The sequence below is a fragment of the Lycium ferocissimum genome, chromosome 7 (genome assembly GCF_029784015.1).
Source record: "Lycium ferocissimum isolate CSIRO_LF1 chromosome 7, AGI_CSIRO_Lferr_CH_V1, whole genome shotgun sequence".
Taxonomy (NCBI): Eukaryota; Viridiplantae; Streptophyta; class Magnoliopsida; order Solanales; family Solanaceae; genus Lycium; species Lycium ferocissimum.
In genome coordinates, this window is record NC_081348.1 from 27,085,810 (window position 1) to 27,100,837 (window position 15,028).

General features: G+C 36.0%; 2 protein-coding genes and 1 long non-coding RNA gene across 5 annotated transcripts in view; 2 read left to right on the plus strand and 1 right to left on the minus strand.

Moving 5' to 3' along the window:
* Positions 1-3,032, minus strand: part of LOC132064095 (uncharacterized) — a 31,282-nt gene extending 28,250 nt beyond the window's left edge. For all 3 annotated transcript variants that reach the window (XM_059456973.1, XM_059456974.1, XM_059456972.1), the window contains exon 1: positions 2,896-3,032. In XM_059456973.1, the coding sequence (XP_059312956.1) occupies positions 2,896-2,994 (99 nt within the window). In that variant the 5' untranslated portion in view covers positions 2,995-3,032. The remainder of the gene's footprint in view (positions 1-2,895) is intronic.
* Positions 3,033-6,214: 3,182 nt separating this feature from the next.
* On the plus strand, positions 6,215-13,687 carry LOC132064097 (RGS1-HXK1-interacting protein 1). The gene is made up of 9 exons (XM_059456975.1): positions 6,215-6,581; positions 8,352-8,418; positions 8,507-8,584; positions 9,368-9,420; positions 9,700-9,783; positions 9,975-10,027; positions 10,120-10,184; positions 10,778-10,836; positions 13,176-13,687. Exons 1-9 carry the CDS (start codon positions 6,327-6,329, stop codon positions 13,263-13,265), a joined length of 804 nt encoding a protein of 267 aa, XP_059312958.1. The 5' UTR covers positions 6,215-6,326; the 3' UTR covers positions 13,266-13,687.
* On the plus strand, positions 6,588-7,716 carry LOC132064098 (uncharacterized). The gene is made up of 2 exons (XR_009416500.1): positions 6,588-6,768; positions 7,582-7,716. It is a non-coding gene; the product is annotated as an uncharacterized LOC132064098 (long non-coding RNA).
* Positions 13,688-15,028: the final 1,341 nt, after the last annotated feature.

Sequence of the window (15,028 nt, forward strand, 5' to 3'; positions counted from 1 at the left end):
TGCGCTTCAGTGTCATCATCAAGGCTCTAAGACATACTTTTCCTTGCCAATGAGCCTCTCTTGGAGAGGTGACACTAGATGATTAATATCTCACTTTATCGTAATATTTTTACAATTTCTTTGCCATACATTTGTTATTCATGCTTATTATTATTAATCTTGGACTAAAAATATATATATTTGTATTTTTGCACCATTGCGCTTTTTTTCATTAAAGCCCACGCTTTATTTGCGCTTTGCGCTTAAAGCCCCAGCTGACCTTAGAGCTTTTTTGCGCTTTTCGCTTTTGATAACACTGCCCAAGATGCAATCTAATTGCTAGATTACTACCTTCACCCGACCATATCCTCTTACTGATTATAGCAGCATCGAGAAGAGACAGGAAAACTTCCAAGTAAAGAACATTAATTGAAGAGAGTGCCAGCGAAGAGTAAAATTTGCATCTTATCAAATTGGGAGTCAAAGATAAATGAAACAGCCCAATTCCTTAACGGATAATGCCAAAAAATAATCACATAATCTTCCACTCTATCCAAAAAAAACGTGAGACGGCATCAAGTGCCAAAGTCAAAGTAGTTCTCTTTGAAAACAACTCTACTATATCAAGTCGTAATGGAGATTTCAACAGTAAAGGGTTATTTTAACAGGAATTTCAACAACAAAGGTTTATTCTTATCTTTAAAGGAAATAATAAAAACGTATATAAAGTGGAACCATCCGCTAGATTTTTTAATGGATTTCCCAATTCTCCATTTCCCCCAAATTTTAGAAATCCTTTTACCCAATAACCAAATGATGCATAAAAATGTATGCAACCCCTATACAAAGGTACTTTTTAAAATTCCCCTAAACAAATATACCTATAGTCCAATTAAAATATGAAGGAATATTTGTCAGAAAACCCATTACTCAAGAAGCGCGCGTTGCACGCAATGCACAGAAAAAGGGTCAAATAGGCTATGCTACCTATAGTCAAATTACGTAAATTTTAATAACAATTTCACGATTGGAATCCAAATTTGGATGTCACATTTACTCAAGAAGGGCATTTTAGAGCAACTACAGATGTGTTTTCCACAGTTCTCTCGCATCTGCTGCATAAAAATACATATAGTTCAACAAAGTAAATTTACTTACATTATTCGCGAATGGAAATTCCAATGCTGGATATTTGAAGCAAAACCCATGCCTCAAGAAGGGCAATTTAAGCAATGCCATAACCTTGAAAGTCATTGCTCTAATAACCAATTATTCACTCACTACCCTAGTGCAAACATATCTATTACAGTGCAACAACAGCAGTTACAAAGAGGAAAAAAATATACAATATGTGAAAGAAACGACCATGAAATTTCCGGTAAATGCATGTATAGTCAGACAGATGGATTCCTATATCTGGACAATGCATATCGTCCACTTAAGTAAATTTTATTAATAGTATTCAAGGGTGTAACCTTGATTATATTCAGCCACATGTGCGGGTATGAAATGTATGGAATTTTAAGTGATTATATTCATCAAAAAGCCGCATCATGCCCCACCCACCTTTTCTAAATAGCCGCATAACCCTAACAAGTTTTCTAGTCAAACAAAACAAAGACCTTCCCTACAAGGAGGGCAACAAGCACCGGCTCCCCATTTTGAATAACTTTTGAAGAAACAAATCGGAATTTTGATTTTGGATATTCGATCCCATTACTCAATCAAGGCAATTTATCAAACTACATCAGCTCAAGAGCCGTTCCTTCTGATCGCCGCCAATTCATCCACTAAATCGATGAAAAAAATATACACAAGAGTTGCTATGTGACAACAGAAGCTAAAAGATGGAATAAAAATCAAATATGCGAAAGAAACTACTATGAAACGGACTGTAAGAGCTCGTATAATTACACATTGATAGGTTTCTATTTCTGGACTACACATAGTCCAATTAACTAAATTTACTAACAACCTATACGAATGAAAATTCCACCCGTGGATGCCAGCGAAGAGTAAAAGCATCTTATCAAAATTGGGAGTCAAAGATAAATGAAACAGCCCAATCTGCCAAAAAATAATCATAAACTCTATTGGTGAGAAAACAACTCTACTATATCAAATCAAAGATTCAAAGCAAATCCAATTAAAATATGAAAAAAGAAACCTTATTACTCAATATGCCAAGCAGACGGCAGAAAAATCAAGTGCCAAAGTAAATTTTAATAACAATTTCGATTGGAACTACTTTAAAAATAATAAAAACGTATATAAGACGGGCAATTCAGTGCAACTACATCACACAATCACCATGAAGATCCTGCCTTCTACTTAACGATTAATCACCCACTACATAGTACAAACATAACTATACAATAAGTTACAGTGCAATAATAGAAGTGACAAAGAGGAAACAAAAAGTCCAATCTGTGAAATAATCAACTAAGAATCCGACCGTGAATGCATGTATAACACCTAGATGAGTTCCTACATCTTGTGAATTATAGGTGAAATCCAATGAAATAAATTTTACTGCTAGTAGTTACAAATTAAAAAAAAAAATCCGATTTTGGGTATTTGAAGCAGAAGCTGTTACTCAAGAAGTGGAATTAATAGCAACTACCAACTATTTCCTAGTACACAAACATATCTCTACAAAAATTACAGTGAGACAAGAAATCCAATCTAAGAAAGAAAACAAGGTTGTCTGCATATTCCAAAAGGGGAAACAGTGTATGGGGGGGTCATGATTTTATGGGGCTGATTTTGCCACCCCTGCGGCACTATTGACGAATTAAAAATTCAATTTTGGGTATTTGAAGCAGAAGCCATTACTCAAGAAGTGGAATTAATAGCAACTACACAAGAATCGAGTGTAGATAGGTATATGACCACGCATTGAAGGGTTTAGTGTACCTGACGAAGCTCATGGGAAACAGTGTCAGAGTTGGAACCGTTCAAGCTGTGGAGCAGAAACCGAATCTGCGAAGCAACAGTGGAGCCGAATGGAATCATTGCGAACAAATGCCTTAGGGTTTTTCTTTCGAGTAGAGAAAGCAAAAGAGAGCCAAGTAAGGGCAGAGTTTGAGAGAGATTTGATCGAAGAGAGAGAAAATGCAAGCGGGTGAGAAAAACTGGACTCCTGGACAAGGGTTTTTATACTCATTCGGTGTGCGTTATCTGCACGGGTTTTGCACCTATTAAACATGACTTCCCCATATTGCCCTTTCTTACTTTCACATGAAAAACGGCCCTAAAGTTAGTCACCTCTTTCAATTACACCCATCAAATCTTCAAAAATATAGTATTGTACTCTATAAGAATTTATATACATTAGGGTAGGAGAAGGAGAAATGGTAGAGGGGATTACAAGATGGGAATTGAACTCTCACTAATAAGGTTTCAAGTAGCGAACCAATTAAGCTACTAAAATCCCCTAGTAGCATTGTACTACTTATTTTGGAAAAAAGACTGAGTTTTAGCTTCCAAAAAATTTGATCGAACAATCTTTGATCTTTTGCTTTTACAAGAAAACATGAAAATAAAAGAAATTACATAAGGTTTCGGTGTGCCAAGCAGTCAACTGAATAAGACATAATGTATTTTCTGTTTACACATTTGACAAGTGTCATATGCTATTCAGTTTTCAATAGCGAGTCGATTTATGTCATCGATGAGGTGGTTTTAGCTACAAATTGCAAGTTAAGGTATGTTAAATAATGCTCTCAAAGAAAATGCGTATAAAAGAGATTTTTGTACAAATTTGAGGGGTAAAATATCTATCAAGTCATTTTTAAACCATAATCAAATTTAATAATTTATTAGTTTCTTTATTAATCGTAATCTTTTTAGATGGAAGCATACTCAACCACTTTATTTTTTTTGATAGTGTGACTTGCAGCCTCAACCAAGGGGCAAACAATGTGTCAGGTTGCTTTCTCACGCGTCGAAATGCACAGACATGGTATATTAAAACAGTGGGTCACTGGAAGTATTGACAACCATTGTATCCTTCCGACCTCTATAACCATGTGGCTTTGGGCAATTCAATTTATCAAATAGGTTACAAATTTCATCTATGCTTATTGTTTAGCTCGCTCATCAAATACTAAAAGATATATACTAATCATGATTGTCATTTTTTTTTTAATGTATAAACATCAATGTATCAATTTGTATTACGACTCGTATGCTCTCAAAGTTGTTTCAGTAGTGTCGAGGTTCATAAGCTTCAGAGTCTAGAATTAGGTAAGTAACGAATACTAACCAACTTATTTATGTTATGCGAAATTGAGACTTTTTCTTTCACGTTTTGGTCATTTTGCCATTACCGAATCTTGAATGTACAATGTGAGTTGTTGAAATGAAAGAATACAATTATACTAGTTACCATATATTGGTGCTTTGAATGATTATAGGTCACCAACATAGGTGTTTGAATCCATCATGACCCATGTGTTTTGGTGAGCTCAACTTAGTGAAATCTTCGTGACTAACAAGAGAGAAATGCTTCGTTTGATAGTGTTATTTTTTTCTATAAAAGTTGCTCAAATATATCATGTGATCCTGACATTAAAAAATTATGGCAAGTAAATAAGTAATCATGCAAATCATATTAACGCAAGGACATGTATTGTACGTTACTTGATCCTCGGGTTTCTTGATTTGTAAAAGTTGATGCCCTTTGAGTATACTACTGGAACTTAACAAAGACTAAAATGTGTTTAGGCTTCAACTTGTCGAAGCGAATTGAACTCTGTTGTGTTGCCCAAGTAAATACGGTATACGAGAGACAATTGAAGCATGTAAAGAATATGAGTGTGTGCATGTGTGTTGGCCTAATAGTTTTGTATATCAGCTTTAAATATGTGAAATTTTTGCTAAAGTATCAGTTAGCTTTGAATAAAAGTTCATAACTACGGAAGACAAATCAACAAACCCTTTAGAGAACACTTAATCTAGAAGTTTGTTCAAAGGACCTATCCATATAATAAAAGAGGAAGAAACAGAATACACATAAAAAGCAAAAAAAAAAAAAAAAAAAAAGCTAAATAAAGAATACGAGGTATAACGCGATAAGGTCATCTAATGTATATAGAAAGAAAAGAAACATATAGGTAGATGGCGTGGACCTTTTAGATTCCCTCGTATTAAAATCCAAAATTATTAGTTACAATAATTCACAATCATACCCGCCAAAAAATGAGCACACAGAGAGAAACCTCTCACTTAAGCAATTGAACATTCAAATGGGTTTACATGTCATCAAATTCACGTTCCCTTTACCTTGCAGGTTATGTACACACTGAATGAAATAGTATCAAGACATAACTTAAAAGTTATTTCAAATTGTTTTTATCCTTATTTCTATATCATTTACTATACTTTGTGTTGCCTCAACTATCTTTCTAAATGATTGTATTAATTTGAGCATCAAATGAGTTCAATTTTATCACAACAGTAAGGTGCCTGTATTAATACACGACTTTCTTAAATGTATGACATGCTTACAAAGTATGTACGAGAAATTTATCTTGACACGTAATATAACGGAATGCATTAATACGTCATTGAAAATCACGAACACGAGAAAGAACTTATGAATTTATTTTGAACCGAATGGGATAATAAATGAATCACTCTTTCATGTGTTTTTTTTCTTTTTCGGATAAAGAGTATGGGCGATTAGATCATTTTAGGTGCTTGGATCGCATTAACCTAATTCAATCTGCACCAACTCATACTAACAGACCTATTCACCTGTCAACACGTAGCATGTGAAAATAGTACAATACCAATTTAATTCTTGAATTTTGCTAATATAGGACTTTGTTAAAACTAAACATGAAAAATTCCACCTCGTTAGTAGAGGTTCCTTCTAGAGGAAATGAGATATGTTGCTATCTTATGATTTGAAAATAAGAAAATGACCTTTATGTATTTTTTCCAGATATCTTATGTGTAAAAAATTTAATCTATTGTAAAAGGACCATAAAACTAAAAATATTTTGTAAGTGACCCGCTTTTTCTCATTAGAGCTAGCAAAATGATGTAATTTTTCGATTTCAAAAATCAAATTTTCAATTATATATTATGTAATAAAATAATTTGTTCGCCTACAAATCCACTACTCTTCATTCTCGCACCTTCTAACCCCATCCATTATGGTATACTATAATTTATCTAAGAAAAATAAAATAAAATAGGAATGGAATAAGAACCAAAATGAAATTAGGGGGACCAATGTGGCAATTTAGTTTTCTGGTCGAGTAACCTCAAGCTGGATCCTTGCAACATATTCGGGTCCGACGGAACAATTTGCTTTCGCAAAACGCTATCGCTCGACAATGGCGGCAATCGCCGAATCATCGGAACCAAATGTAAACTCGCCGTCGTTACCACCGGAAAGAGTTATTAAGCATGAAGACAACAAGTCAAGTACCTTGGGAGGAGAGATTGTCCCATGGATCGACAACGCAGTGCAACAAGCGCACCTTGCTCAGAAGACTGTAGAAGACACTTTTGAGAATGCAATTGCGGTCACCAAATCACGTATCGATCGTATTTTAACCACCTCATCTGTCCACTTTAATCAAACACTTGTAAGGCTTCATTATTATCAGCTCTAGATGTATGCAATTGTGTTTTGATAAATAGTTGGTGGTAGTTTAGGTAGGAAACTCAAAAACACCTGATTGTTCAGATAGGAAACTTGCAAAAAAAGTGATACTTAAATGTGTGTTTTTGACCATTATCTCGTTAGAAATTATATGACTTCCTAATGCAAGTGTTTATGTATGTCTTTGGTTCCAAAATTGGCAGTTTGATCATATAGCTCCAAATTATGTGGCACTTTTCGCTTTTCGAGAGTCATTTTGACTCAACTTTGAAGCTAATATTGGATTAGATTAACTTAATATTTTAAGATTAAAATTTATATATTTGAAAACTACATGAAAAGTAATATAAATTGCAACTTTTCTCATATTAATTTGGTGAAAAAATGCATCTTAAAATGTTGGTCAAAGTTCGTGCAGTTTGAATCTCGGAGCGGAAAGTATCACATAAATCGGGACACAGGGAGTATTATGCAAGTGTTTATGTATGAATTTGCTTTTAGCGGTTTGATCGTATAGCTCCATCTCAACTTAATTACAAGTACAATTCGCTTCATTGCTGCAGATTTAAGTTTGCATGCTTTATGTTTCCCGTGGAAAATGTTTTACCTTGGGAGATTCATTGTCCATGGTTTGGTTGGTATAAAAGTTGAAGACATATGATTACTGTACAAGGTAGGATAATATTTAATGTTCACAACAATCTCTAAGTTTTGATTGAAGTGATATCGGCAAAGATGTGTGATGTTTGTAAGTGAGGGCAGTCATTTGCTTATCAGAAGTGAGCATTTGTTCCTTTTTGGTGGGAGTGTTTTTCTCGGAGAAAATATCTTCACAATTCAAAGTAACAAAAAGCTGGAAAATATGTTCCAAAAGTTACCAAAACACCCATATCTTGATCCAATTTCAAGAATATTGGACAATGGTAGAAGTGCATCTATTTTTGAATGAATTAAGACCTGAGAAATGGATGCACTTTGCTGAGATTATTGAAGTTTGTCGTAGTTATAAATTATAGGAACTCTAATATTAAACTACCACATCTAAGTTTGTCAATGGCCATCACCACTATGTTCCCTTTGGCTCATATCTGATGAAAGAAATAGAAGATTGTTTCACATTAGTGAGAGATGTAGAAATCATTAAAAGATTCCTTTTATTTCACTTGCATTTTAGGCGTAAAGAGAGAATAACGTGTTGTGTGGATTGTTGGCAATTTGATAGATGATTGTGGATGACTAGGGTTGAGTCGTATAAATAGCTTGCACTTACTTTGAGTACTGACTTGGTATTTACAGAGAAACATTTCGGTTTACGGAAAAATAATGGGTTTGTCGAGGAAACCAATACTGCAATTACATATTTGTGTTATTCAACAATTATTGAGCTTGTTAAGTTGTTTTGACTTCTATGATGCTCTATGGTATTATGGATTTCGGAAGGAATTAAGCCTCACCTGCTTTGGACGTCGGATGACATGCGGCAATTTGGAATGAGAAGATTATATTATCCCTATCATGTTTGCTTTCGTTTGCCCTCTATCAGATCTCTTCCCACCATGGTGGGGAGTTTGACTTATATTACATCAATTCGAGCATATAGTGCATGATGCAGCCCTATTGTGTGTTTCCGAGGCCTATTCCTCTTAGGAGAACACCTTACTTGTTCTACCCTCAAATAAGATGGTTTCTTTTAAGTAATGATTATGTGTTATTCATTCCATAAGTAACTTAAATTGAGGCATGCTGGTTGCAGGATACCTTACAAGATCTGAAGTCTGAATATAGTATATATGAGGACTTGGTTTTTGGGAAGATCAGAGGTTAGTTCTTACCAATCGTCCAATTATTATCTTGTGTTTTAAGTTCTCTTCATAGCCTTAGCTTTGATCGATGGAGAATATGCTGCAGAGGGTCTTCTCCTTGCTGCCTCACACCCTCTAACAACTACTGGAGCTGTTCTTGGTGTTGGAGTCCTGGGTCTGAAAAGTAAGTTTATTCAATTCTTTAGGTGCTGAATCATCCTTCAGGATAGCTATACACATGTAGTTTGAGACAGTCACAGTGTTATCTAATTAATACCTATTCCATTTGGGTCCCAAACAATAGAAGACTCAAAAGGTGATTTGTTGAGGGACAATGCATAACGCAATTGGCTCATTTTAGCCAAGCTAGAATTTTAGTAGTCTGTGATCAGCTTGCTTGGATTGGGCTTTTCTTACTTGAGTATTATAGGCAGGCATACAATAAATATAACAACAACAACATACCCAGTTGGTACAAAAGTCTGCCCTTTTGTTATTGCTTTGTTCTTTGATGCGTCAAAGTTGTTGATGTATCAGATCTTTTATTGGCAGTTTCTATTTAGTGTAACAAATTCATTTTGAGTGACGTGTGAAAAAATAAGGAAAACTATGCCAAAAATTGCGTTGTGTTGATGTCTAACTTCTGTCCTTTATTTTTCTTTAGTTGTCACATTTTCTAGCACAGTAAATCAGCTAGATAGTGTCAAGCCATCTTCTTGTCAATACTTAGCCTTCTTTTTGGAATCTATGGAGAGGCATGGTAAATGTAATTACTGTACTGGAAAACTGAGCGGAGATCTATGTTATTATGCAGACTAAAAAGGGAGGTTAAAGATCTAAGCTATTATGACAAAACTTGTAATTTAGCCTTCAAGATATTGTATGTAGAGACACCTACGTGTGTCCAACTGTTTGGTCCTTCGTCTTCTCCGTTTCCGTTTGCCTGAGTGATCTTTGCTGCGTGCAGGGCCAAGACGTTTCTTGTACTACAGTACGATGCGGCTATTTGTGAGTGAAAAGGTAATTGCCATTGCTAATGTTGTTCTCCATTTAACAGGAGTATATCTGAAATTCATTATATGCTTAGGAACCAGTGATGTAAGAGGACAAACTGCTTATTCTTTTATATCAAGTTTGAGGTGTTTGATGTCGCTTATATATTGCTGGAAATCATTGTTCATGGGTGTACTGTCTGGTTAGAGTAGCTTGAGTTCCTTTGACAATTATCAGTAGCAGGTTATTTTGTTACAAATTGTAGGACGTTAATGATGGATTTCTAATTTTTAATTACGGGTGCAGGCCTTGCTTTCTAGGGCAGAGACAAAAGTCAAAGAATTACAGAACTCAATTGACCTTCTGAAGGCTGAAAGTGCGAAATTGGAGGTACGGCTATTTCTTTCCCTGTTTGATTCTTTAACTTATTTGTTTTTGTTTGGATGGATCCATTTTAACTGGTATGTTTGGTGAGCAATTGTTTGTCAAGCTGGAAAAGTTAGTGAATGCCTATTGATTAGTTTATGTAGACAAATTGTTCAAGAAATGAAGTGAATCTTATTCTTAGCTCATCATTGCAGAATAAATCGGTGCAAGCTGAAGGAGAGATGATACGAGGAAGGATGAAACTCAGGTTTGCATTTCCGGCTGCATTGTTTTGTATACTTCATGACTATCATATCTGAACAAGCTGGATTTTCTGTTCAATCTTAATGTTTTATACAGGCAAGCAGGCAAACAAATCCGTAGTGTCATTAAGTCAGCATATAAGATAGAAAGGCAAGCTGCAGGTTTGCAATCAATCTATCTCTGGTTATCCATGTTCAAGGAACTCATGTCATATGGACTAGCCATAGTTTTTTTTTTTTGATGAAGTAATTGATTCTATTCAAGGCATCCAGAAGATGCAAAGTAGTTTCAAAAGATTGAGCACCAGAATGTCAGCTCTAGTACATAACTAAAGAGCAAACAAAATCTAAAAGGCTATCAGGGAATCTATTGGGGATAAAAAGGCCCAACTATGTAAATAAAAAAGACATTTAGCTTTGAGCATAGTTTGACTAGTTGAAAGTCCATCAAAACATCTACTATTCCTTTCATTCCATATAGTCCAAAAGATGGCAGCTGGTATCATCTTCCAAAACTTCTTGATGGTGCTGTCAACTTTCCATTGGCTCCAGCTTTCAAAAACTTCCCTGATAGTGTTTCGCATTACCCATTTGAGTCCAAAAAAGGTGAGGAACATATGCCATAGATCTGCTGCACCATAGTTAATCCCCTCATGTCATATGGACGAGCCATAGCTGAGCAAAATCTAGTTTTTCTTTTTCTGTTGGTGATTTATTACGTAGGAGCTTCTCTAATTAATATATGTTTTCTCCAGGTCTGAAAGATGTTCTTAAAGAGCTTCCCCGAAGAGAAGTTTCAGGCTTCCGGTCACAAGTAAGTTCCCCAGAATGCTCCTTTCTAATATATCAAAATCCAATAGGTTCATCTACTATTTCGTGGTACCTTAAGTTTGATATGCAAAAATAAGAAAAGAAACATATTTGTACGCTTTGAGCTATGAATTTGAGATTTGTCTTTACAAGAAAATTAAAATGGGAGAATACGACTGAGCCCGTTGGTTGACTATTTCTTCTTATGACTTTGCCGAGATTTGTCTTTACAAGAAAATTAAAATGGGAGAATACGACTGAGCCCGTTGGTTGACTATTTCTTCTTATGACTTTGCCTTGGAAATCCTACTCCCGTGCAATGTAATTTTGGGAGGAGAGAGAAAAACTAGGAATTTAATTTTTTCATCTTCAAAAGCCAAACTCTATTTCAAAAGATTCCCTTATTTTGATATTATAATCACCATCCGCCCCATTCCTCTGATATTAATATGCTTATCGGTTAAACCATCTTGCAATATATATTTATTTTTTGAGAATTGAAATTAAACATAACATAATGTCTGTACTCTTTTAACTTGACTTTTCTTGGCTGCTTCGCCTATTTAACGAATTTTAACCACTTTATCGCTATTGTTTTTGCCTTGTCTCTTTGATTGAGAGTATAGAGAAGTTCAGGAATGCATACTTTGGTATGTCTTGAGATGTGGCACCTCTAACTAGTAGTATGTTTTATGGCACTCCTAGAGATTTTCGTGTAGTTCTCAAACCACAAACGCCCTTCATTACTTAGAGAAGTGTAACCACATCAACAGATGTGAGAAGAAGATTAGGATAAGCAATATATTTCACAGGCATTTTAACTAAGTCCAGTATCAACATTGGAGATATGGATGCGAGGACCTTAGGAAAAATTGGGAAAAAAAAAAAAAAGTCGAAAAGGTTGTTTGATTGAAGTTTCTTCAAGAAAGTTTCCATGATACTTTTTGGATGAAGAAGTGCTTCAAGGCATTTTTGAACAACTAATCTCTCCATCTCACAGAATTCTAGCATTTTAAAAATATTACAATTATTTAAACAGATATTCATATATTAACTTCTTTCTCCACAGATAATACTAATAAAACTTAATATGGAAATTGCCCAGATGGCTCCTTGACCATTTCAGGTTCTTGCCAGCCAAATGGGATCAACTAGGAGGGAAAACACTTTCCTTTCAGAAAATTCTCTTTAGAAGATTAATGTTTTTTTTTTTTTGTCAAATTGGTGGTCTATAATTTTTGCCCCTCAAATTGATGGTCTATAATTTTTGCCCTTCGCCTAATACCATGAGGTTTGGGGTTCGAATCCCAGTTCAGTTTAAAAAAAAAAAAAAAAAAAAAAGAATTTACAAGACAGAGTTTCATAGCAAAGTTAGGCCTATTCGGGCCAAAGTTAGGCCTTAAGGCAGAGTTTTGCAAAATTCCAACTGAGTTAAAAAAAAATAAAATTTGCCTTGATGCAAACCTCTACCTTAAGGTAGATTTTCAAACTCCGCCTGAAGGCCCAACTTTGGCCCGAATAGGCCTACTTTGATATGCAACTTTACCTTGCGATTTTTTTTTAATTTTTGACTGAGCGGGGTTTGAACCCTGAACCAAAGGGTTTTAGCGAAGGGCAAACATTAAAGACCACCGCCGAATAAGGGCATTCGTGCAAATTGCCCAAGATTAATCAGTAGAGAGACAACATAGCGTGTGTGTTTTTTATTTATTAATGTGCAACACGTGATTTATTAATGGCAGTTGAGGACTCTTGACTAGTGATGATAATATTTTGACCATGTGGTATCAGGCATGACATTTGGTGTATTTCATTTCATTATCTGATATGTGGTGGGTTTTTAAAATTGTAATAATGTTCAAATGGTTAAGATTCAAATGATGTACTTTTGAGTATTACCTTTAGAATCACCCGCAAGGGTGGCTTAGAGCATGGGGCTTTCATAATGGAGGTCTCAGGTTCGAAACCCCCTGCCTACGACAGTAGGGGATTTGCCTTCTGGGTCGAGCTCGTCGCACCGGGCTTGCCGAGTGCGGGTTACCTCTTCTGTGTGGTTTGCGAGCTATTGCACAGAAGCTGGGTTTATCCTGTGCGCACCCGAAGGGTAGCGGCTGTGGGTTCCAATGTCATCAAAAAGTATTACCTTTAGAATCCAAAATGAGGGCTCCAATTTTGATATTCGCTTCTTCAGTTAAATTATCCAAAGCGTTAACATGCTGTGGGAATGTTGTGAAATTATGGTGTATGTGGCCATAGTCTAATATAGCATCTTTTACTTCTTCTTTTTTTCAATGTCAAAAAATTGCATCATCTTCTCTTGATGACTTTGATTTCTGGTATCAGGTTTCCAACCTTGCTTCGGAGGCAAAAAAAGAAAGGAATGTTCTCACCAAGGAAGTTACAAAGATAAGCAATTATGGCATATCCATCTGACTGAACTGCACTCTTGTTTTATATGATCCAACACATGCTGGACGTTAGGCGCTAGATACTGTTTCTCTCTGTCTCTCCCTTCACCTTGCTCCCTTTCCTTTTCACTTATGAAGCACTGGGGAGCTCTATTTTTGGTCATTCTATAGTGTGATTATCAACTCTGAACTTTGCTACATAACCTAGAGGAGAAGTTAAAGTTCAGCGTTCAGGGATTTTGCTTGTTTTCTCTTTCCTGAATAAGTGATGGTTTGAGGGTAGAAATATTGGGCATAGGCCTTTACTGACCAGAGATCTCTGTTGCTGGAATCCAACCCCTTGCTTTGTACGACTTCAGACCCTAATTTACAAGCAAAAAAGAAAAACCTTCTGTCATGACTATTGTATTCATTCCATGTAAACCATTAATTCTAGCAGTTGGCCAATTTGAACTTGTTGATTTTGTTTTCACTAAACATGGCAGGCCAACGGAAAGCTGTGTCCAAATTCCAGACTTTAGCTGCCACTACACTAGGCAGAAACCAAAGGGGGTTGGTAGTTAAACTACAAACTGTTTCTTGGGTATTGTTGCCGAAGCTTGCAACTAGCTAATTGTCAACATCTACACAGCATTGTTTAATTTAGTTTCTATGGACGTTAGATTAGGAGAGTGAGCTTTTTAGCAGCGGATATTTTAGCCTATGGCTGTTGGATCAGTTGAATCTGCACAAGTATTTTATGACATTGGAACTTATGTTATTCGATGTGGGAGTTGTAGAGATGTGTTGGTTGTGCTTAAAACGAGGCACAAGCATTAAAGCACATGTCAAACATCATACAGCTTTGTCTTGAAATTGCTCAAAAACGTGTCATGATGATAGCAGCCAAGCCAAAAATGTTGAGCAAACTGATGAAGTATAGCCGTACAATAGCTGAATTTGCTGTACAATAGCTGAATTTGCGAAGAAATGCGGGTCTGTGACAAATTGCAAAGTTCGTTATTCCCAGAGTTTACTTAAGCTGAAAGTGGAACCATGACCATGAGAATGGCCATTGCAGGATCTTATTAGAATTTATCATCTTGAAGTTGCTTATGGTGAAGTAGCATGTGCGAACTATTAAGGCCCGAGACTTCCGATCCCCCGTTAGGATTACCTTTATCATTCTTCGTATTCTTGGGTGTGCCTGTTAGGCAACCTTTTTTTTTTTTTTTTTTTGGGGGGGGGGGGGGGGGGGGGGGGGGGGGGGTGGGGAGGAGGTGTTTGGTGGGGGGGGGTGTTACTGGCGGGCATTTTATCAGAGGTTTCTAATTTACCCTTATTTGATTCCGGTTGATGCATATACCCGGGGAGTCAGGGGTGAGTGTAGGGCGCACGATTTTAAAGCGGACTCCTCATTCATTAAATAAAGAAGATCACCAAGATTTCGTGATTGAACCGATATATCAATACTGATTCGATTCTAGCTCTGAGAATGCGATGAGCATTCTCAATATTTGGGTTGGATATCAGTTCAGAGGCAGTTAGAGGCAATACTGATTCGATTCTAGCTCTGCGAATGCAATGAGCATTCTCAATATTTGGGTTGGATATCAGTTCAGAGGCAGTTAGAGGATTGTAGCATTAATGTTTCCTGTAGGGTCTGTTGTCATGAACTTAGAATCAGTAGTATAATGCACTCTCAGACTAGTTCTAATGTAACTATAGTATTGAAAGGGGCCTCCGGTTGTAAGTAAGTTTGTTTTAGTAAGTCATTTTATTACCAAAAAAAAAAAAAAAAAAAAAAAA